General features: G+C 33.4%; 2 protein-coding genes across 2 annotated transcripts in view; one reads left to right on the top strand and one right to left on the bottom strand.

Annotated features, from left to right (window-relative positions):
• Positions 1–3,825, top strand: part of LOC111626884 (60S ribosomal protein L11) — a gene marked incomplete at its 5' end in the record, with an annotated part of 8,895 nt that extends 5,070 nt beyond the window's left edge. The window contains 2 exons of the mRNA XM_023370404.1: positions 3,416–3,658; positions 3,738–3,825. Of these exons, the coding sequence (XP_023226172.1) occupies positions 3,416–3,658; positions 3,738–3,776 (282 nt within the window). The remainder of the gene's footprint in view (positions 1–3,415; positions 3,659–3,737) is intronic.
• Positions 3,826–3,909: 84 nt separating this feature from the next.
• The window catches only part of LOC111626882 (kinesin-like protein KIF13A), a 152,821-nt gene continuing 134,142 nt past the window's right edge, over positions 3,910–22,588 (bottom strand). Inside the window, exons 40-47 of the mRNA XM_023370403.1 lie at positions 21,476–21,594; positions 21,249–21,404; positions 21,006–21,166; positions 6,997–7,174; positions 6,691–6,895; positions 5,964–6,170; positions 5,707–5,889; positions 3,910–5,616 (exon numbers count right to left, since the gene is read on the bottom strand). Of these exons, the coding sequence (XP_023226171.1) occupies positions 5,402–5,616; positions 5,707–5,889; positions 5,964–6,170; positions 6,691–6,895; positions 6,997–7,174; positions 21,006–21,166; positions 21,249–21,404; positions 21,476–21,594 (1,424 nt within the window). The 3' untranslated portion in view covers positions 3,910–5,401. The remainder of the gene's footprint in view (positions 5,617–5,706; positions 5,890–5,963; positions 6,171–6,690; positions 6,896–6,996; positions 7,175–21,005; positions 21,167–21,248; positions 21,405–21,475; positions 21,595–22,588) is intronic.

The raw sequence follows: 22,588 nt of genomic DNA, 5'->3' as shown, positions 1-22,588 counted from the left end.
GTATTTACTAGATTTACATACAAATAATAATGATAAATGATGATAAAATAAAAAGCTTGTGTTTTGTTTGTAAATTGCTTATTTTTTCATTACATTGAAATTGTGGATTCTATCAAACATTTTTCTACAGGATGTATGTACTGTATTTTTTTAATGTGGCAGTCTTTGAAGCATATCAACTGTGCAAAAAGAGGGCTAAATGTACTCAATGTTAACAGTAAATGCTGTTTTATTATGTCGATATTCCACACTAAAAAATGTGAGGGTCAGGGAATTTGGACAAAGTTGGTCAGGGAAAATCAGGGAAAGTCAGGGAATTCAAAACAAAAATTTGAGTAGGAACCCTGTATGAGACTTTAGCAATGAAATTTTATTTTCCTGTTTTCTAAGTCCAGGGGTCAAGAGTTGTTCACGGGTGAATTAGATATACTTTGTAATGTTTCATATAAAATTTAATGAAAGTATATTACGAGGGCAGTTTTTTTCAAGTTCTGATGGTAAAACAATGACAAGTGTAAATAACAAAATGAATTTATTACCAAAAGTTAGGTTCAAACAAGGTTACTTTTCGACATAATCACCATGAAGATTGAGGAATTTGTCATATCTGTGGACGAGCTTTTCCATCTTCTGGTCATAGAATGTTGCTGTCAGTGAATTGAGATGGCCTTAACAATGTTGTTTTGAAGATCATCTTTAGTTCCAAACTTCTGCCCTGCTAGCCACATTTACAGTTCAGGAAAGAGGTGGAAGTCTTCACCACCTTTAAACACACAGCCTTGATTTAGTGCCAAGCAACTTCCACCTCTTTTCTGAACAGGAAAAGTGGCTAGGAGGGTAGAGGTCAAGACTAATGACAATCATCAAAAAAACATTAGGGCCCATCTTGAGTCATTGGTGGCAACATTTTATGACAAGGGGATGGTAAAGTTCGTCCATAGATATGACAAATGCCTCAATCTTCATGGTGATTATGTCGATAAGTAACCATGTTTTTGTACCTAACTTTTGGTAATAAATTCATTTTGTTATTTACACTTGTCTTTTTTTTATGGACCATCAGAGCTTGGGGAAAAAACCAGCCTATATACTTTGTATTAGTGATGAGCATCATTTGCATTAGACTTTATTAATATGCAATCAAATTTGTGGGTAAATGAAATAAGGATAATTTATAGTACAATTTCGTTTCTACCAAATAAGAATAGAATTTCTTAATTTTTCTATTACAATCCTCTTTCCAACATTACTCCTACTCAACAAGTGTAGGAGTAATGTTCACAAGGAGTACAATTTATAATATATTGACCATAGCCAATGGAAGTGCCGACATTTCCATATGCTAGTCACTTTGTCATTTGCAATGCTGTAAGGTGACTTTGTGAATTTCATCTATAACAAATCATCGAAACTCACATTTAAAAATATTGTCAGTGTGTTGTTACTTATGACATCATACATTCATGAATCCAATTTTAAATGTGAAAACCAAAGACTATTTTTGGGAAGAAGAAAAATTTAATCAGTACAATATTTTTTCATAAATAAGATGTGTGTTGTTGCTGTTTTTATCAATGAATCAGTTAATAAAAATTTCTGTTTAAATTTTTTTATAAAATAATATTTTCTAGCTGTATATTTTACTTTATATTATCATTTATTGATGTAATTGATAATACCAAATTTTGACTGTATGTTGAACATGTACAGTAATGTGTAGAATAGTTTTTTGACTGTTCTAACCCTTGATTTTATGCGTTTTGGAAACAAGATCATCAGAACTGGCGTATTTGGTCCAATCTGTTATGCTTTGTATTACAACACATTAATAGATAGACTATTGTATTGAGTATCACATAGTAGTATACAGATAAGGTCTTTGCAAATTACTTAAATACAGTAGAGCATCGGTTATCCGACCGTTCTGGTTGGCAAATTTCAAATGTCTGCTAGTAATGTGGCGCTACAATATTTGGGTATGTCTTGACTACTTTAATATTATTTTTGTTAAATTTTTGTGTGTTTTAGCTGGCAACACTGGCTCAACATGAAAGGGAGCCCAGTATTTAAATGAGACTTAATTTTCTAATTATGAGTGGTTGTTTGTTTTGTGAGCAATAAAATAATTTAAAAATAATTTTTAACGATACAATAGTGACGATTATTATTTTTAAAAAAATTTTGTTATGCTTAACATCGATGAAGTAGGTTAATAGCGATATACTAATTACATGGGATATACTATACTAATAATGTATTTTTTTCATTCTTTTCGGTTATCTGACCAACCCAAATCCCCAATTGAGTCGGATAATCGATGCTCTACTGTATCTTATTTCTACCCTGGATAGATATATTGGACTGCAATGCTAGTGCATTAGTCCTGTCATGTCTGGAAGTATTCTGATATTTGTCACAATATAGCCTGTGATACAGACAGATTTCAAAACCAGAGAACAAACTTCAGGCAGTAGATCACAGAACCTTTTGGATACAGCAGTTGCTATTATTATATTGTTGTACTGTTAACACTTCTATAACATTTAAATTCCTTTTTTAACAAAATATACAAAAGGCATTAAAAATGTCAAATATTTTATAACAACATTCACAATAAATATCAATTTGTTATTGCTGAACTGATTGCGATGTTGCTAAAATTTATGAAAATTCTTTTTAGTTTTATTTATAATATATTTTATTATGTAAAAGTTTAAATTTCTAGCTATATTTGAATATATTTCATAAACACGTGTTGTATATGTAGGGATAAGAAAAAAAGACCATGTTTGTGTTTGTTCTTATTACATCCATCCTGAATAAAGTATTACCTGAAATTTGAAAACCTACATACAGCACTAGATGCATTTTTAAAGAACACGTAAATACTGTTGTGTGAAATAAATTGATAGTGAGAAAGTTTATATGCAAAATTAGATTCTACATATAGTTTAGAAATTTGATAAGACTTATTGAATTTTCCATTAAATGTACATGAACTATTATTTAACTGTGTTTTACTTGTATCAAAATGCAGTTATTTCATTGTCATACTTGTGGATTCTTAGTTTAAAAGTAAAACTAATATAAGAGATTTTTTCATTACATAACCTGACACCTTATTTTGGTTGTTGGCCAGAAGGCCAACAAATCAAAGTAAGTTAAATCTGTGGAAGATCTAGGTTTGAATCCATTCGAGGTCTCAATTTATTAGTGGGGTAGTAAATGTAGTGTGGATTGGGAAATTAACCCATCTCTTAATGAGCAAAATTATGGTTGATTTATTTCTTAAAAATGATTGGGCCATTGGTTTATTAAGGTTGAATTGTTTAGTAGATTAATTGAAAATAAATGTTTTAAGAATGTTTAAAATTAGTTCTTTGTTGCAACACATTTATAAAAAAAAATTTTGTAGGTTCGAGAATACGAGTTGAGGAAAGACAACTTCTCGGACACTGGAAATTTTGGTTTTGGTATTCAGGAACACATTGATCTTGGAATCAAATACGATCCCAGCATCGGTATCTACGGTCTTGATTTTTACGTAGTTCTTGGTCGGCCAGGTTTCAATGTTGCCCATAGAAGACACAAGAAAGGACGTATAGGTTTTGGCCACAGATTGGGCAAAGAAGAAGCTATGAAATGGTTTCAACAGAAGGTGAGTGTTTAATAAGATTAAATTCGTACCACACAGACTAAAAACATTGATTTCTTCATTAATAAAACTTTATTTTTAGTACGATGGTATAATTCTACCAAGCAAGAGTGGAAAATGAATGTGTGTCAACATTTTTAAGAAATAAATAAAGAAAAATGTAAAATGTTGAGTTTTGTTGTATGATAATTTTTAACACATGTTCGGCATCACCATTTCTAATTGAGGAAAAAAATCATAGAAGCACTTTTTTATCTGGAGTAACAGTTTATTGACTTAATTTATTCACAGACAGAGAGATACTGAAGATTTTATTTTTCCTACTGGTCCGAAATTATTTTTTATCAAATAATCTTGCCAGTAGATGTTAACACTTGGAGTTAACAGTAGTCCACATAATTACACTTTCTGATTTAAAGTCCCATCATATATTAAATAACAATTTAAATCCACAGACATGGCTGGGTAAAAGTTCCTACAAAATACAGATGAATAAACAATGGACGTTCACTGTGATATCGAAGGAAACTGCCTCGCAGCTACCATACTAATACACTATGGAACGGTGGAATGGTCATTATTCTAGTTAATTGACACTATTTGAATACTGGTATCACAAATCCAGTGACCTATCCATTTATCGAACATCTATCACTTGCCAAAGTTCTCGCTGCGACCAGTTTTATCTAGTATAAAGTATGTACACCAATAAATTTTTCACATGAAAATGGATGAAAACTTACAGTCAAGTTCACAGAGACGAGATTTAAATTACAACCACCATCAACACTACCAGTTTGTTATATTTACACGACAGGATCTTTATTTTAACCCAGTCTAGATCTGTAGAAATAAAGTTTTTGGGCAGTCTTCAGTCAATGAGGAAAAAACTATAAAAAAAATTTAAAAAAAAATACTAATAAAGTTTAAAAAATGGAAAACATCTTTAAAGAATTAAACACAATCATGATGGAAGTTTTGGCTGTACGGCCTTCCGAAGGGGTGCTTTCGAGTTTTGTAGATTTCTTTTGAGCAAGTGATCTAACCGGCAACGTACATCTGGAATGTATAACCATTATCACAGATTTACAACTCCCATCGACTTTCTTGCCAACTGTAATTGGATTTTAAGAGGTAAAGATTTGTCAAAAATGCTCTGAAAACAAAGCTAGTAGCAAGTGATGAATGTGCAACTGAAGACAAGCCAAAAATCCCCTGCATATACATCTAATATACAAGTTATTTTTCTATAACCCCCTGTTGATTCTCTTTAATAAGAAATTCAACTGTATAAATCACTGTATCAGAACAATATAAACAACAGATCACCCAATGTACAGTGATTTCTATAAGATAAAAATGCACGAATAGCTGCATCTATAGACAATGATTAACTTAATAAAATTTCATAATGTCAACAATAACATAAAATGGATTTTGTTTGTTTACCCAAATAAAAAAATCATATCAAACATGATATATATAATATATATATATATATTTTTTTTTTGTTTTGTTTTGCAAGGTAAATGTTGGCAAATATTATCTAGAGCAAGTAATGGACAAGTATGATGTAACTTTCACATAGCAGAAACTAGAGAAAATACCTACAATTCCGAACCTTCATCTCAAGGCTTAAATTACTGGCAGAGTTAACTCCAACACTTGATTTCAATTGTTGGAGAGAACAATTGTGTCTGAAAGAGGGAATCAAACTACTGTTGGACTGTGCTCTTCCCAGTTCTTTCACTTCCTTCCACGGTACCCTGATGGTTTGTTCACGTTGTCACTTCCTCCGTCTTTGTGGTGACTTCGGTTCCCGTCGTGGTATGGCTCGGATAACTTGGCAATTCCTTCTCCTCTGCTTCGACGTAAATTATCTGAGGATGTGCCGAGCATAGATAAGCCCTCTCCGCGACTTCTACTCCGCCGGATGGAATTATCGGTAATGGATGAGAGTCCTTCCGTATCAAATGTAATTAATTAATGTACCATTTAATTTTCTTTAATTATTGAAATGTTATATTTAAAAATACCAGGATAGAGTTTACCTTCTCCTTTGCTCCTTGATCTCCACAAACCGTCTTTACCTCCAGATGTGGATGAACTTTGTCGAGCTGCCCTTATTGCTCGGCCCCTTTTATCTAAGACAAGTTTGTCAGGACGAACAAAAATTCCGAAGCGTGGCTTACATTGGAAGTATCTGATACCGTTAACTGAACCATCATTTTTACCTACAACGAAATTACATTCCCCCTCTCAATAAGAATAAAACTTGTTTTGTTAGTGCATTCAAGAAATTACTTACCCGTTGGAGTATCAAGCTCAATGCCTATCCAGGCGCCAGGTGCAAATTCAGTTGGACCAATGTAAGCAACAACTCCCAGTTTATTATATGGACTAATCATAACGCTTTCACCAAGAATTATCCAAGACGGTAATGACATTTCAATTGCTTGCTGCAAATCGTTACGACTGTCAAAAGAACTACTATAGCTAGTACTATCGTCTTGATCTGAAAATATTCCTTTATTTAAAATGATGCACAAGTTTAGTTTCCTGTTTAAGCAATTTTCAGTTTTTAGAATTTATATAGAGAATATGTAAAAATGGATTAATTCTATTTATTTTCAATGTAAACTTGGCTAATTTGTATGAAATCTGAAGCAGTTACTCCAAAAATGCTTAAAATATAAACTAAATTTTTGACACTTCTACTTTAAAGGTTGCACGTGAGCAATACAATTAAGGTGACATTGAAATGTTGATTAGTGGCTCCCACTAGTAGTCTCTTTTGACTTTGAATGCCCACGATAGGTTAAACCAATCATCTGTTGCAATTATCAATGTCCTCTTAATTTTGCCACCCACATACATGGCCTTAAGTGGAATTGACTGGGTTACTTTGAAATACCAAGATAAATAATTAAAAAATTTAATTTTTAAATCAGATGAATTCTAGTTTATTCAAACAAAAAGCTGAAAAATGCTTAAATTTAACCTAGAAAACCAAAACACGGATGTTGCAAGTTCACCTGTATCTTCTAAATTACTGTTCTGACTTTCTGTATCCTCCCCATTTATTTTTGAAGATAATTCAACTGGAGGCCCAACCTGTGTAGTTTCCAGTTGAAGTTCTGCTAGCTTAGAACGTCGTTCTTGCTGCTCTATGGACAGAGATCTTATGACTGGAGGGACTGACTCTTTTCTACTCTCTGCTTCTTCTTTATTCATGTTATTCTGTAATATTTTAATAGAATATAACTGACAGAATCATCACATATCTGATCATTAATAAAAACAATAAATTTCAAACATTTTTTTTTTAGTGAAGAAATTACCTGTAAATCGTTGTTATGATTCTCATTACTGGCTTCCACAAAACTATCTGACGTATTCTTCCTATTTTCGCATGAATCTAAAACATTGGCTGAAGTCTCCAGAGAATTAACCATATTCAAAGGTTCCTCTGGACTCTGTATTTCACATTCTGTTGTGATATGCGTCCTTGATTTCTCACTAGAATGAAAAAAATACTAGTCCTGTAGATGGCTAAAAATTAGTGATGTAACGAATATTCGGTTACTATTCGGTATTTGGCCTATTTTTCGCTATTTGGCCGAATACCTAAAAACAGAAGAAAGAAATAACAAAAACACAGTAAATTAATCATTTTGGTATTTAGATTTAATGTTATCGGGTTAGTGTTGTTTGTTTATATTTATTTATAACTTATAACATGCACAAAATAAAAAAGAAAATAATATTAGTCACATGTATTCACAATTTATAATTACCAAATATCAGCACACGTACACACCTATTCGGTCGAAAATCGTCGCACATCTGAGGGTCTGACCCTGCCTATCCTTTTTAAGTGCTTGTCTTTGCTCTTCCCTTTCTCTTTCCTCTATCACTCTAGTCCACGTATGCCTATGCATACATCATAATACGTGCTTATGATACTTTTGATTCGTCATTTTTCCATCGTAGATTTCCCATTTTACAATTACGTGACTCATAGCCTGGTAATAATGGTGAAAAGAGACAGATAGGACGTCGGTATAAGTCACAGTTATGATTTCACAGATTCGAGACAGCTTGGTAATCCAAATGGTCCCAGGCTTTCGTCCGTGCACACTAAGTGACTTTCATTACAAGCATTTAGCTTTCCGAAGTCTATGACAACAATTGTTTGGCATTGACAGCCGTGAATTTTGCACCAATAAGCTGCCTTGACTTGTTCAATTATATTATCAACTCAATTTCATATTTATTTTTACATTTTCGCAGTCCTTCTCTGTTTTTTTTCCATTATTTACATGTGTAGGTCATTTCATTGTTATCCACATTTGATATCATCATTTATCACATACTGCCTTGACGCTCTTATCTGTCTGCTACAACTGTCAAGAATTAACACGATTGGCAAGCATAGTGATAGCGGGCCAATAGAGAGCAGGGTCCTTGCCATAATGCGGTTTGTGCGCCAATTTTCATATGTGCATTAATCAAGCCAAATATTCGGCTATTCGGCCACGCTCCTGCCCGAATATTTGGTATTCAGCCTGAGCTGAATATACTATTTGTTTCAACACTACTAAAAATAGAACTATGTAATATGCTAGATAAATTAAAAAATGATGTCAAACAAAGTTTATAAGAAAATACTCTTTGGGGATTACACATTTAAAATAAAGCAATTTCTTACTTAACATCTTCAAAACATTCATCTGAAAGTGATCCTTTTTTCCAATACTTTATACAATTTTAATAATAGTGCAAAATTGATAATGCACTAGAAATCTAATACAGTGGGTGATTGGTTAACAAACAGTTCAGACTACGAACACTTTCACTTAAGATTTTTATGTTCGGACAACGAACACCTCACAGAACAAACAAGAAGCAACGTAAAATGACGAATACCGATTGGTCTTTCCTTGTCTTCAGGCAACAATTTGAAACTTTTCAGTGTGTGGGAGACATCGACATCAGTATATAACTGGTTGAGTGTCAACTGGATAATAGTCCTTCAAACTTTGAAACTCTCCCTTGTAATTCCTGCCTTTTATTTTTCTGACAAAAAATTTTTTTAGAGTATTTGCAAGATTTGTCGGGCAGGCACTCTAAGTTTCACATTGGTTTTTATTTTCGAAAGGTGAGAGTATAATAGCAAAGGTAGAGAGTGGGCAGAGGATGTCTGATGTTGCTGGGCAGTATGGCTTAAACAGGTTTACAGTAGTCCACAGTTCAATCTTATCTAAGAAAGATACAGTATAATCAGGGATGCACAACCTTTTTTGAAGAAGGGCCAAATTAGGATTAAGTTTATTGACTGGGGGCCGGACCTCCAAGTGATTAATGCGATGTCTGATGCAATTTGCAAGATTCTTTGTTGTATCGTCATGTGGTTAAGACTGATTGTTTGAAAACACTGTCTTCTCAGGACACATCTCACTTGCGATGATAAGACACTTTTTTATCATATCGCCATCTGTGAAAGGTTTCCCATTCTTGGCTATTAAAGCAGATATTTCTAGGCTGGCTTCAACAGCCGCATCCAATTCTCCAGATTGTTTCTTGAACACATTTTGTTGGCTGATTAGTGATCGTCGTAACGATTCGATTTTCCGTTTGCGTTCCGTACCTTGCAGAAGGAAATCCTTGTGTTGGCTTTCATGATGTCGCTTCAGGTTGAATTCTTTTGGCACTGCTATTGTTCCATTGCACAAAAGGCAAATAATGCTGTTGTTCTGTTGCACAAAACAGTACTTGTTAGTCCACACTTCCACTTCTTGAAACTGATGATTCTCGCGATTGACCTTGCGTTTAATGCCCGGCGCCATACTGTTCACTCTGCAAAACAATGTCTCATTGTGCCGAAAATTCTGAGGCCCGCAACAAATCATGTTTGAGATAAGGCAAGCTAGACTACCACGTGCTTTGTTCTGTATCCACTCTGACCAAAGACTAAAGAGGCGGGGACAGAAGACTATTACGCACACGTGGCCAGGCAGGTCTTAATTCGTTCGACCCCTGTCCGGGCGTCTCCACCATTTCTCAGAATTTGTGAGTCAGATCGTCAACATGCCAGGTGCAGGACACTAATCCATCATAAATGTGGTTACCATTCTTACCTAAATTATATTTATGGCCCGTCAGTTTTACCCCCGTGTTCAGAAATGAATCAAAAGTGATTAACACAGTGCAGTGGAAAATCTGAATATTTTAAATATAATTATTAAAATTGCGATATCTCGTTTCAAATTGGCACTAGAATCAATTTTTTTTTTTTCTGTCCTAAATATATCACAGTTTACGACTGTTAAATTTCAAATAAAATAAAAATTAAAAATAATAATTTAATTTTAAATTTACGAAAAAAAGAATGTAAAAATAAAAGTAAATAAAAAGTTCCAATTAATTTACTACTTAAATAACCTAAATATATCTGTTTTCTTTCAAACAAAAAAAACCGCAGCTTTCTAGCTACACGGAATCATTTTACAACCCTCTTTGTTGACAAGTTTATGGCTTGACGCGGTTTGTAATAATTATTAAATCCAAAATATTTTAATGCAAATGGCTTCCTTTTAGTCGTAATGACTCTATTCCAACTACAGTATTAATTTTCTTGGTCCAACTTAATAATAATAAATTTGATGTGAAAAATTTTTTTTCTATTCTTTGTCTATGGAGAGATATTGTTGTAAATTATTGGTTTTATAGCTTTTTGTACATTCCTTTTTGAACTCTGGTTAGTTTTTTTCTAGTTTGAATGACATTAGGTTGACGAATAAGCGTCTTTTCAGAAAAGATTGATTCAAATTCGACTATACCAATCAGAATCTAGAATGTAAACAAATGCTAAAAAATCGTTATTTTCATGGTTTTTCAGCGCTATTTTCACTTATTTTTGTTATTTGACGCTATTTAGACGAATAGGCAAGTTTTCCGAAGCATAAAATTGAAGATTTCCCGCCAAAATAGAAACTTCCCGATAACATCGGAAATGACGTTCTAACATCATTTTAAAATATTCGATATCTAAAGCAGAAAGTGTTAGCTAAAAATAGACTTATTTATAGAACAATCCCCCATTTCTCACCTCAGGGAAAGTCATAAAACAGTTGGGTGCTAATGACTTTGTGAAAGGGAAAAAGTTCTACACTTAGAAACTTCGAAAGAAGGGATTTGGCCTGTACCGTCCGCAGGCCGCATAAACATTGATAGGGGGCCGTATGTGGCCCGCGGGCCGCAGGTTGTGCACCCCTGGTATAATCAAGAAGACTCAAGCATTTAAAGGAGTAACAAAAATCACATCTGAGAAATAACGAGCATTGAAAAGCTCATAATGGAACCTGAAACAGATCTGACGACAGAAGAACGCCAAGAAACTTGGCGAGATATGTTTTCTTCTGAAAAAGAGGATTAATGCCAACATCTGCTATTAAAAATCTTTTGAAGTGGGAGGATGTCAGAACAATGGTCTTAGAATGACATCCAAACCAGATTGAGGTTAATAGTCTTAGGGACCTCTACATAGACAATGCTATTAATTACTTTCAAAAAATCCTGAAGAGAAAAGCAAACAACATTGTAGGGTGTTAAAGACTGTCCAAACAGAAAAAACATGACTGATAAAAATGCAAGACTATTTATATGTAATAATAATAATACAGTATATACTTTCTTACTACATTTGTGTATATATTTTTTATTTTTGGGGTCTCCAGAACAGAACAGATTATCAATTTACTATAGATTTTTATGGGAATTTGATTAATCAGATAGCAAACACAGTCTTGGAACGGATTATGTTCATTAATCGATCACCCACTGTAGATGAAATCCTCTAATATTACAACAGTGAAAGTGCAGAAATCTGTTGAACAGGGATCCTTTAACAACTAGTTGAGAATTATGGCTAACAAAGTATAACCCAAGTGACTTAAGAATATCCCTGCCCAAGACATTGTTTGACCTTAATAGATGATGATGATAATTTCATGTCTTAAACCATTCATTGCAAGAGAACTTTTGATTGGCTTGATTTGATGGTTCTAAATGGAAACATTACTTGGTACATGATGGAGGGATAAACTATAACAGATTAAGTGATAATGAAGTAAGATTGTATTTTGGTCCATACTTTGTAGTATTGTGTATCTGTAGTGGAATCTGGATGCTGAAGTTACAGTAAGGTACAGATTTCACATGATTTCAAACCTTAGAGGTTTTCTTGCATAACCAAGAACTTACGAGATACCATAAGAGAACTGTGGGTGAGTAAGGGAACACAGTCCACTAGAAATACCAGTCATCTGTGATCTGTGAACATTCTTCAGTAGATTTAAGGTGGCCTCACATAATTTGCAAATGGGGCACCAAAGCCTAAGCTGAAATAAAATGTATTAAAAATGTTTATATAACTTAAAATTTACTCTTAGTTGTGGCAACATGGGAATTTATTTAAATTTGGGAACCTAAAAATGTTTCTCTTGAAAGGGATTCATACATTAATTTTAAAATCCATAATTTAATTATGAGTAATGTTTAATAATTTTACTTTACCCAAATTTTTGGCTTAAATAATTGATCAAGAAAACTGCTAATAAATTATGTAGTAAAGTTCACATTATGAAATAAGAATTTTGTATTTAATGATAATATTTGTACCAGTTAATATTGGTTTGTATTTAGTGATACTATTTGTACAGTAAGACCCCGCTTAATGCGGGGGATGCGTTCCTAGATGACAGAGCACTAAACGGGGTCATCTTAACATATAAATAATGGGGATACGTGAAACAGAACAGAGAATAAGAAAATTTATCAGTGTTTTTTCGTAACATTTATTGTTAAATACATTTTTATTACATAAATTATAGACTTATTTATTGCTAATATCCGTTAACCGTTTTATAAATTTTACAATCATAACTGGTATTATGGGGGCTGTGCAGCCCCCAAGCAAATTTGAACAACATGACAGTTTGAAAGTGCATAAATGCTAAATGGAACTCTTGTTTAGTATAATCAACTCATATATTCATATAATTTTTTACTTAATTTGAGATCACAAAATTGTTACAACTTTTGGTGTATGCTTTTTTAACAATACAAAAATCTACCCTATTGTAAGTTTTTAACAAAAATATTTTTTTTCTTACTATTTTGAAAGACTAGTTTCTTAAGAATAACTCTTATAGCCTCTAACTATCATTTGTTAAAAAACCACAGGTAATATAATCACTTCTACTTTTAAGACTCTGGAACATTTTAACGAATTACGTAGTTCAGTTTTGACAGTTATCACATAGTATTTTTGCGGTACTATGCACTTTACAAACAAATTTCAAACAACTGTTGCACTTAAAAAAAATGGAAAATATGCTACTAAGCACAAAATGACAACATACTCTTTTTAGGAGTTTTTGGCTTGATCTAGCAATTTGTATATTATCATCATCTATTAGCAGTTCAAATGATGCTTTGGTAGTCATTTTGAATTTTTGATGCAAGTTTGCGATATCTTTGCAAAATAATTGTAAAAATAAAAAAAAAACATAAAAACACATATCCACAAAAAAACAAACGTAACTGATATCGTGGGGGCCGCACAGCCCCCAGAAGGTATGTAGCTCCATCCTCGTAAGTGCTACAACACCAAACGTTTGGCACCCAAAGTGAGGCACGACGTAATGAGATTACATAAAATGACGGCTGCGCACAATGCTTAGATTTTTAGAAATTCGTAAAAATATGACGCTTGGGGACTGCGCGGCCCCCACAAAACCAGTTAAGGGATATCGATATTTATTCATAAAAGTTTGAGTAAAGAAGTTGTTTGTGATAAGGAAGGTTCTTCCTCATTTGACATCTTTTGTTTCTTTGTGAAGAAGTCATCTAACGTTTGCCTTTTCCTGTTTCGTTCAGCAAGCAGTTGTCGATAGCCTTCGTCTTGCCTTTGAACTTCTATAAAAATTTAAATAATTTTGTATAAACTGATCCATAATTTCCGTTATAGTGACTAAACTTTTTTTTAGAAAATCCGTTGAAAGTTCTTTTTGTTCCTCATCTTCAGAAACGCTAATTTCGTAATATTCATGCACCTGTTCTATTAATTCTTTAAGATCATCGTTGGAAAAAAACTTTATCCAGTTGTAACTTGCAATAATTCTTCAATATCCTGCACATTTATATTATCCAACCCTGTTTCATTAGCTAGCTTGACAATTTCGTTTACATCAACAATGAATTCTCTTGTGTCAACATCCTTGCTTAGCTCCAGCCATACATTCTTCCATACTCCTTTCAAACATTTCTCGGTCACTTCATTCCAGGAAAGATTAATATCATGGATGCTGTAGACAACATCATAGTTTTTCGAAAAATCTCTAATGGATTGTTTATCTAATCCATCTGTTTTATCAATCAGTTGTCAGAATGTCAGCTGCAGATAATAAGCGTTAAAATTTGATATTACACCTTGATCCATTGGTTGGATTAACAAAGTTGTATTTGGCGGCAGGAAAAACACTTCTACTGGAATGCATTTTAAGTCAGACAAATGCATTGGATGGCTTGGAGCATTATCGATCAAAAGTAGAACTTTCAGTCCCAGTTTTTTAAATTCACAGTAGCGTTTAACAGACTGGCAAAAATGTTCAGTAAACCAATTCTGGAAAATTTTCATAGTGATCCAAGGTCTTTTACTGGACTCCCAAATTACTGGTAAAGATGATTTTGAAATTCCCCTCATTACTCTTGGGGTTTTGGAATGATAAACAAGCAGTGGTTTTACTTTAAAGTCTCCATTAGCATTACCACCCAGTAGAAGTGTTAAACGATCTTTTGTAGCTTTAAATCCTGATGCTCGCTTTTCTTCACAGGATAAAAATGTACGTTTTGGCATTCTCTTCCAGAAAAGACCTGTTTCATCAACATTGAAAACTAATTCAGGAGGATAATTCCTTCGTTCAACGATTGCTCCTTAATGTTGCTGGAAATGCTGCAGCTGCTTTTGTATCTCCACTTGCTGCTTCTCCAGTAACCTGTATGATATGAAGATTGTTTCTGTTTTTAAATTGATTAAACCACCCACCACTAGCTACAAAATTTTCATTTGTGTCGCCTTTTTCATTCTGAATATGGTTAAAAATTTTTCTTGCTTTTTTCATTATAATTGCTTAATGGTATATTGCATTCAACTTCATTGTCAATCCAGATGGAAAGTCATTTTTCCATTTTCTCAAGCACATTGCTTTTGGTACGGGTAATTTTTGTTGCCAAAGTTGTTGTGGTTGTAGTTGCTGATGATATAATTTTTTCTTTATTTTTTAAAATTATCTGTATTGTTGAAGTTGACAAATTTAATGCAGTGCTGATATCAGATTGCCGTTCACCTGCATTTTAGTTTCTAGCAAAATGCTTTTTCTTGTCGCTTTACTTTCTTTTTCTTTGCAATCACCCATTTTAAAAACTAAAAAATGCCGTATTTATCACAATAAAATAAAAAAATATGTTTATATCTTTATACACACAATAAAGTTGATGACTGATCATAAATCAACTGTGATGCAGTAAACGTGTTCGGGGAATCCCAATGCTACCGCGTAATACTGTATCAGTTTATATGGAGGGCCCAGCAGTGGCCAAGTGGTCTTTGTACATTGGGAGTTCGGTTGTGGGTTCGTGCCTCACTTGGACGGGCTGGCCACGTGGAGTTTTCCGGGCTTCTTCCACGTCTGTAATACCTAAATAAGGGCCAATTTCCCTTAAAAAGACCTCCTGGAAGGCGTCCCCCAAGGCAGATCGCCCAAGTGCTGTTGCCATAACTAACTAAACAAACAAATATCGGTTTATACGGAATCCAATTGATTTTGTCTAGAAAATAAGTATCAAGACAAAGTAGCATCCAGCAAGCACTGATAATGGGCAAATATTATTGGTCTTAGTGATTATTGGAGTATTCTGTTAGGAGTATTATGAATATGAACATTTTATTAAATTACAGAGGGTTGATTGCATTATATAATGCCAAATTAAGAGGCACCTAAAGCTTCAATGAAGTCAAAACTGCAATATGCCTGTCACTGGTTTTACTCAAACATCTCACTACCTTCATTTTACTTTTCCAGAGTTATGTATATAACAAGGAATTATTGGAATTGTCAAATTTCACACTCTGGATTTTTTACAAATCTTGATGATTTGATATCCCCTGAATCCAAAAAACTAAAAAAAGGAGGAAAAAATTCCACAGATATGTGTGTACATTGTTTAATATCTCAGAATGGGGTAAAGATTAAGAAACAAAATTTGGTATGGTAGTTTGTGTATAAGGAGCTTTGATGCCATTAAATTTTGAAGGATAAAAAGTTGCGGGGTGGGGACCCCAGATAGAGGGGATCATGTGTCATATCTTGAGGGGTCAGACTTAATGAAAATTTTACTCATTATTAGCACTTACAATTTTTTATAAAACATCTATACCCTCAAAATTAAACTTTTTGTCATTTGATAATCAGTAATGTGAAATGAGATTTTATTATAAAAAACTTAACAACCAGGAAAGTTAGGCAACTCATTGCTGGATTTATTTAAGTAGAGACAACTTTCAGCCTACCTTTTGTAATTTATAATAAGGGGAATGGAATGTATCCAATAGTAATTGAGTTTAATAGAAAATCATCAACATAAAGATATTTACAGAAAGGAAACAATTTATCAACAGAAAAAAAATTGCTTTATATCTGTATCTTTGGCCAAATCTACAATGATTAATAACCCTATATACTAGAATATCATCACAATTTAAACAATTAAATCACTAAAATATTTTAAGCTATATATTTTAGAATAATATAAATTTGTACTTCAAACAAAAAATTTCTTAAAATAAATGATATAATAATAAATCAGTTTGTATAATTTTTAATCATGAAGAAACAATATGTTTGATAAAATGTAACTTAATGCACAAGCAGCTATTGCCTTTTAATAATATGTCTAACCTAGAAAGATGCAGAAAAGATAGGAATAATAAAATATGGAAAGGAAGGATTCTAATGCTCACCTTGCAAGACCATTCCCCTACACTTTCTCTAGAACAAGAGATTGCCAAAACTGCATTGTAAAATTCACTCACAGAGAAACAAGACTGTTACATTTGGTAACAGCAGCATGTTACAAAAATTTAATTACAATAAAAAAATAAAAAATGATGTAAAACTTTAAATGTCTGTACATAGATGATTAATTATAAGTTCATCAAAAGTCATTTGAAACATTATTAGCTAAAGATTTAATGCTAGATCATTTACAGGTTTTAACTGGTTGAATTAAAGTAATGAAATTATGATTATAATCCCATGCTTATAGCTTATTAATAATCTAGTACAGTCAACCCCCCTATAACACGGTAGATATGTTCCGTTCTTTATGAATCCATTTTGTATGAGTCCTTGCCAATCACAGCCCGGCACGTATGCACTTTACGGACTACGACTGTTTGAAAAGGTTTTCTTCCATAAAATTAATCAATTCCTAGACTAATTCGACTCAACATTTCCAAAATACATATATGTTTTTTGGGAATAATCCGTATAAACTATGCTATAAACAAAAAATTGTAGGATTACTTACTGAGTGTGCACCGTTCAACATCGCCATTGCTTAAGCTTGTTTTCGTCGCGGAGCAGCGCACCAAACAGCGGCCACGATTTCTGATAAGTTACTTTTCTGCAAAAATTTCGTTGAACTTTGGAGACATCATTAATATAAATAATTTTTATGGCCATTGAATAAGAAATGTATAGAATTAGTGCTGTATTAGACTTACGGTACCTAATTTACATACTGTACAGACGATAGTAAACTCAACTTACTAGNTAATTTTTGGTACTGATACTTACTTCCTTTTCACAATATTTTACTATCGGCAGTGTAAATAATTTACTACCATGCTCTTTTGGCAAAATGGAATTGGCACCAGCTACCCTGATATCATTTTCTCCTGTGATTGGTGCACTCATATCATCGGCTATTTATTTAAAAAAAAATTTTTAATTTTATTAATTTAGTTAATTGAAAACTTTTTAATTTGAATTGATAGACTTACCACTAAGATCCAAAAATATAACTGGAATATGCTTTTCCATTCCTGGTGGTGGTTCCCTATTAAAGTTAAAACATTATTTAGTAACAAAATTAATTAAATGGTAAAGTTGTTGGTAACGTTTTGAAAAATTTGCTAATTTATGCTGTAATATATAATGAAGATGCCCATCCAACAGAGTTGGAATGGGCATCTTCATTCTGTCACAAATATTATCCCATTATTGTATGATATAGGAACTCTTTCTTTGCTGCAATCTGAGTTGGTTCACTAAATCAGTGTTCCGCAACCTTTTTCTTCTTGCGGCACACCTATGACTCAACACGGCACACCAAAATGTTATTTTCCTCAAAAATGTATGATATGATACTATTAATAGAATTACATAATGCCACGAACCTATTATTATTATTAAACAGACCAACATCTGTAAGCAAATTTATTTTACATTTAATTTCTTAGAATACCTAAAAATGTGTGGCTTGTAATAAAGATTAAACAAACATTGTCTTATTTCACAAAACGACTTCCAACAGCTTAACACTTCGTTGAGTAATAACAATCCACGAAAACCTTTTTGTACAAGTGTTATGTCTTTAACTAACTCCACAAACGCTTTCGACCTCCACCAAGGTCTGCTTCAGGTGGTGACTGACTGTGTTTCCTCCTGACCATCGTAACGATGTCGCCAGAGATGTAAATAATCGTGCGTGCCGGGTTTCACCCCTCTGACTGGCCCTGTTTGAATTCCTTGAACAAATACCTTCACGCCTGCGCCAAGATCATTTCACCATCTTTGAAGTTGATGCAGGTGTCCCGACAGTTAGCTTTATGAATCTCCCAGGCCTCCAGGTGCCGGATGTGATCAGTTTGGAATGCTTGTCTGATTAGTCTGGTATTCTGGAAGTCCGCCCATATTTCAGGGTTGGTAACGTAGGTCGATAAGGCGGTGGTGTGCCTGTTATTTTTAATATCTGCTTAATGTTCTCGTATCTGTTTTTGCATTGAGCGGATGGTGGAGCCAATGTAAATCAAGTCCCTGATGGGAATGGAGTATACACCTGGGGCCATGCTGAGATCCATTGCGTTTTTGGCATTGCACAGCAGGTCATAAATCGTGCCGGTTCTCCTGTATGCAATCTTCATGCGGTTACGGCAAGCTATCTCCCTGTATAGGGGGTCTAAATGATGGTTGAACCTGATGATCACGCGCCTAATGTTCTTATCGGGTTGGTGGTTGTCGTCTGGCGGCGTCAGTCTTATTTCATCAGTGCTGCGGCAGTGAATGAAATATAAGCATAAAAAACACAGCAACTGTGATAAAAATATATAAATAAAATTTGAAATTAATAGAATATGTAAAAGTTTATGTCACACCTTCACCTTTGTGACGGCACACCGGTTGCGGAACACTGCACTAAATCTTAGTCAACTCACCCATATGATTACCATTTCATATTCTTTCTTAGAGGACATGTATTGGCACTAAGGAAGAGGTTGAAATGGTAATATAATCCAACTATTCAGAAGATAGGATTAATGAATGATTTGAGGACGTGCATCTGCATTTTAATAACTATTTATTTAAATCACAGTTATTTAAAATGAATGCAGAGGCATGAATAAAACATATATATTTTATATGCAAAATTGCATTAGGTCTTGTGAAAAATTAAATAAATTTAAAATTATTTAATTATAACTAATGATAGAACCTCATGCATTTGCATAGAAGCATATAATATAATATATTTTCTACAAATACATAGTACATAATTTTATTGAAGTGTGTGATAACCCTTCAATAAAATTATATACTATATATTTGTAGAAAGTATATTGTATTATATATAAAGAGGAATTAAAGGCTAATTGATAAATAGAAGCATATGTAAAATGCATATTTGGTACCTTTTTTTTTAATCAATTTTTTTGGCATTTTTAGTATACCAGGTGTATAAGCTCAAATCCGCTGTTTGCTAATAGATGGCGTAAGCGAGCTTATAAGTTACCATGATGACGCCATATTGTTTTTTTGATGATTTTGATGTCTGTCAACATTAATCAGTGCACATCATCAGATATTTCATACAACAACATATATTTTTTTTTGTAATCATGCCTACTTTTGTGCCAGAAAAAGAGCATATGCAGCAAGCTTTGCTTTTCTGCTTTAATTTGAAGAAATCGGCTGCCAAAGCACATCGAATGCTTGTGGAGGCTTATGGAGACAGAGCTTTATCGGAAACCACGTGCAGAAATTGGTTTCGTCAGTTCAAAGATGGAAATTTTTACATGAGCGACAAGAAGCGTGAAAATCGGCCCAGGAAGGTTGAGGACTATCAACTGCAGGCTCTTTTGGATGAGGACGATACCCAATCACAAAAAATGCTTGCCGAGCAATTGGGTGTTACTCAACCAGCCATTTCCATGCGTCTATGTGCCATGGGAAAGATTCAGAAGATCAGAAAATGGGTGCCGCCTGAATTGAACGATAGGCAGATGGAGTGACACCAAAACACATGCAAAATCTTGCTCGCCAGACAAAAAAGAAAGTCGTTTCTGCATCGGATTGTAACTGGTGATGAGAAATGGATATATTTTGAGAATCCTAAATGCAAGAAATCGTGGGTTGATCNTTTATATATAATTTATATATAATACTGTACAGACGATAGTAAACTCAATTTACCCGCCTAAACTCTCCGTAGTGTGGCGCTGGACGGCGGAAAGTAGTTTGGCTGCCCGATGACGTTTTACCGAATTATAGAAGTTTTTTACCATGTTTGTATGGATACGGTCGCAATTTTTTCGCTGTCATATAGGAATTCGAACTATAGGAACCTGTGTTATAGGGGGTCGACTGTATTAGATCTTTTGCTAATCAAATATTGTGATATGGGGTGACCAGGAGATGAGGGAATGGATCTAATATATCTGAGACAAGCACTTGTGAAAAATCCAAGGAATTGATTTCCTGGAATCCTGGATCCAGTTTCCTTAACTACATTGGCATCTGGCCATTGAATTATGATATAGTTTATATTTTGTTTAAATTTTTAAAATCATTTATTCATTATCTTCATTAAATGTATATATTCTGTAGATATGTGCATTATTAACAAATATGCACATATCAATAATTTGTTAATAGTGCTTTTCAAAAGATATATCTAAAGTCGAATTGTATGAAATAAAATATTAGAATACAGTGATGATATTTACCTATCAATAATACTGTGAATTTGTTTTGTTGCATCGGTATCAGGTGTTTCTTCTACACTACAGCTACGCAGTGATACAGAATCTTCACTGGATACTGGCGTGGTGGATAATGCTTGAGATCCGTAACCACTGGAAATGATGCTTGGTGTTCCAACTTTTGTCTGTGAACATATTTTAAGCAAATTGTAACTGTCAAACAAACAACAATATAACTTTTAATATGGAATATGTAAGAAATATTACCTGTAATTCTAACAAACTTTCGGCAGTCGAAGAGTGCTGCATTAATGATTTATCGACAACTGCATCGCTTTCTGTTCCCTTATATGATGCAAATTCGGTAAATTCTTCGTCACTCTCTTGAGCTTGTTCAACTTTATTTTCCTCTTCGTCTGCAGACTACAAAATTTATACAATTTGTAAATTATTGAAACAAAGAAATATTAAAAACCCAAAAGTAAAAAGTTCACCTCTTCGGAATCTTCCCGATATAAAAGTGGCCTCGTTTCTCTCTGTTCTTCTAATAACGTCCTCATTGGCTTGACTAGTTTTGTGGGCTGAGGAGTAATGGCACTCAGTGGGCCTGCTACTTAAAGGATAAAAACAAAATAATAATAGACAATATAACATTCTAATATATAAAATTAATCATCATCAAGAAAAAAATGAAAAATTAGCAACAAAAAGTAACTTATTTTATGAAAAGTTTAAAAAAGCAATAAAGCCTTTGGAAAAGTGATTTAAATAAAACATTTGAATATCCTTAAAATAAAACTATTCTTTTATGATAACGGCATATAAAATTATTTATATATTCTTTAAAATATGAACATAGTTTCTTTGTTCCTTTTGTATCAAAATTTATTAAATATGATTAATTAATTTGCAAAGTTTTTAATACTTGGAACTGTTTATTAAATTAGGATGAATTTCCTTGCCAAGATTTATCATTGCTACATCTGTGAATACATAATATTGTCTGTAATTTTATGCTATTAAAATAAAAACAACTTGGATTTGCTTTTATCTTTAATTAAGATGTACACTGAAACATCCTTTTTGTAGAAATGATATAGTTTTATGTTAAGGATAATCAAGAATAATAGAATAACGCATATGCTTCTACAAACAGACTAAAAACATTATATCATATATATATATATATNCCAGATTGTTTCTTGAACACATTTTGTTGGCTGATTAGTGATCGTCGTAACGATTCGATTTTCCGTTTGCGTTCCGTACCTTGCAGACGGAAATCCTTGTGTTGGCTTTCATGATGTCGCTTCAGGTTGAATTTTTTTGGCACTGCTATTGTTCCATTGTACAAAAGGCAAATAATGCTGCTGTTCTGTTGCACAAAACAGTACTTGTTAGTCCACACTTCCACTTCTTGAAACTGATGATTCTTGCGATTAACCTTGCAATTAATGCCCCGCGCCATACTGTTCACTCTGCAAAACAATGTCTCATTGTGCCGAAAATTCTGAGGCCCGCAACAAATCATGTTTGAGATAAGGCAAGCTAGACTACCACGTGCTTTGTTCTGTATCCACTCTGACCAAAGACTAAAGAGGCGGGGA

This window comes from Centruroides sculpturatus, unplaced genomic scaffold (genome assembly GCF_000671375.1).
Source record: "Centruroides sculpturatus isolate CEXI.00-Female unplaced genomic scaffold, Cexi_2.0 scaffold433, whole genome shotgun sequence".
Classification (NCBI taxonomy): domain Eukaryota; kingdom Metazoa; phylum Arthropoda; class Arachnida; order Scorpiones; family Buthidae; genus Centruroides; species Centruroides sculpturatus.
This window is presented reverse-complemented; position numbering and strand designations above follow the sequence as displayed.